We start from the raw sequence: 1,791 nt of genomic DNA, 5'->3' as shown, positions 1-1,791 counted from the left end.
GTGTGTGTGTATATATATATATATATATATATATATATAAAACAAATACATTTTTTAAAAATGATAAATAAATCACCTCATTATATCCATATTGTTCTTGTGTGCCCTGTCGCCTCAATCTGTGAAATATAAAAAATGTAGCATACGTTAAAAAAATTTGTTTGCCCGCACATTCTTTACAGCAGTTTGATGTACTGTACTTTACTGGTTGCACTGTATTAATGCATTCAACTTATTACATGTATTTATTTTCCTTAATTTTAAATTTCAATTTTTACTTCTGTTTTTTCCTTTTTCATAATTTGAAATGAACTTTTATTATATATATTTTTTCTTTATTATGCCTATGGAAAGGACAATGAATTACCATTGTCTATGAAATAAAAAACTACATAAATACACTTGCCATGTGACGTTTAATACAGCTGTTTATCTTCATTTTGTGAAAATATCCACAGCGCTTTCACTGTAGAAACTACGAACTGCTATATAGTTTAAGATACCTGAACAGGTAGCAACAGAAGATCATGCTCAACATGAAAATGAAGAGGCCTATCCCAAGAATGATGACATAGACATTGAGTGGAAGACGGCCGGTGATGTCTGTGGTCATTTTGCAGAACTTGTCTGTAATCTGCGTCACATAGGCATGCTGCAAGAGAACAAATAAAACCACGATTTTGGTCAAAAATATTTGTTAGTGGTGGGAGTCATGGGAGCTCATTACTGTTTAGCATTTATTTTTGCTCATCCTTGTTTTAATCAGTAAAATGAATACACAATTGAAATGTAATAAAAGCATAGACATTGATTATCACTCATACATCATGAATCTGTTTTGTGAGTGGGTCGTATATTTCTTTCTTTCAGACCCTTGAAAGACAACACACATCACTGTGATTCTCATGTGTACTCTTCTCAGTGGCCCCTGCATGCATATTGCATACTGTGAGCCTGCAGACTGTCCTTGTGTTTCTCAACTCCATGTAACACTGCTCTCATTGTTGGACCTCGCTGAGCAGCATGCTTTTCACTGTAATACATCTTTTAAAACTGAAAAACAAGAGATGTCACAGTGGTGTTGGGTGATGTGTTCAACAGATAAGTGCAATAGCTTTTGTTTTAAAGTTCATTATTTACTGTACAGTTATAGATTGCACCTATAGGTTATGTATCTCATAAAAGTTAGGAGGGTAAAATTTAGAGTAAACACATGGGAGAATTTCCAGAGCACTGAATTAATATTATTTAGACAATTTTCTGCCAAAATCAGTATTGTATCTGGTCGATATTGAAAAGTCCATTTTTAATTTTACGCAAAATGCGATATCCGCCGAGTTATTCTGTCATGTTTTCTCCATTTCTTTCCAAACCGCGACAAACGCCAGTCTCCCTTCTCTGCAGAATATCCGCTCATCCAATCACAGCGCACCATTCCACGCCCTGTAAACAGTAACAACCAATCACAGCGCACCATTCCACGCCCTGTAAACAGTAACAACCAATCACAGCGCACCATTCCACGCCCTGTAAACAGTAACAACCAATCACAGCGCACCATTCCACGCACTCTAGACAGTAATGGCGGCGCTTTGAATACACCTGGCTTAGTGTTCCTCATCTATTTTGTACTTTGTGATCAACAAACAAACTTAGGGCTGCACGATAAATCACATGTGATTGTCAGGCGCATCTCGTCAGTAAAGCCGGTTCTGTGAACAGTAAATCTCCATCACGTGCTTTCAGATGGAGCGGCATTTAATACACAGAGCCGTAGATCACTGCAATATC

At 36.7% G+C, this 1,791-nt stretch overlaps 1 protein-coding gene across 1 annotated transcript in view; it reads right to left on the bottom strand.

Moving 5' to 3' along the window:
* Positions 1-1,791, bottom strand: part of LOC107655434 (RING finger protein 122-like) — a 9,538-nt gene that overhangs the window by 2,090 nt on the left and 5,657 nt on the right. The window contains exons 2-3 of the mRNA XM_016442922.1: positions 504-652; positions 77-119 (exon numbers count right to left, since the gene is read on the bottom strand). Coding sequence (XP_016298408.1) covers positions 77-119; positions 504-652 — 192 coding nt within the window. The remainder of the gene's footprint in view (positions 1-76; positions 120-503; positions 653-1,791) is intronic.

This window comes from Sinocyclocheilus anshuiensis, unplaced genomic scaffold (genome assembly GCF_001515605.1).
Source record: "Sinocyclocheilus anshuiensis isolate Anshui unplaced genomic scaffold, SAMN03320099.WGS_v1.1 scaffold763, whole genome shotgun sequence".
Classification (NCBI taxonomy): domain Eukaryota; kingdom Metazoa; phylum Chordata; class Actinopteri; order Cypriniformes; family Cyprinidae; genus Sinocyclocheilus; species Sinocyclocheilus anshuiensis.
The sequence above is the reverse complement of the archived record's forward strand: the minus strand, read 5'-3'. Positions and strand labels throughout refer to the sequence as shown.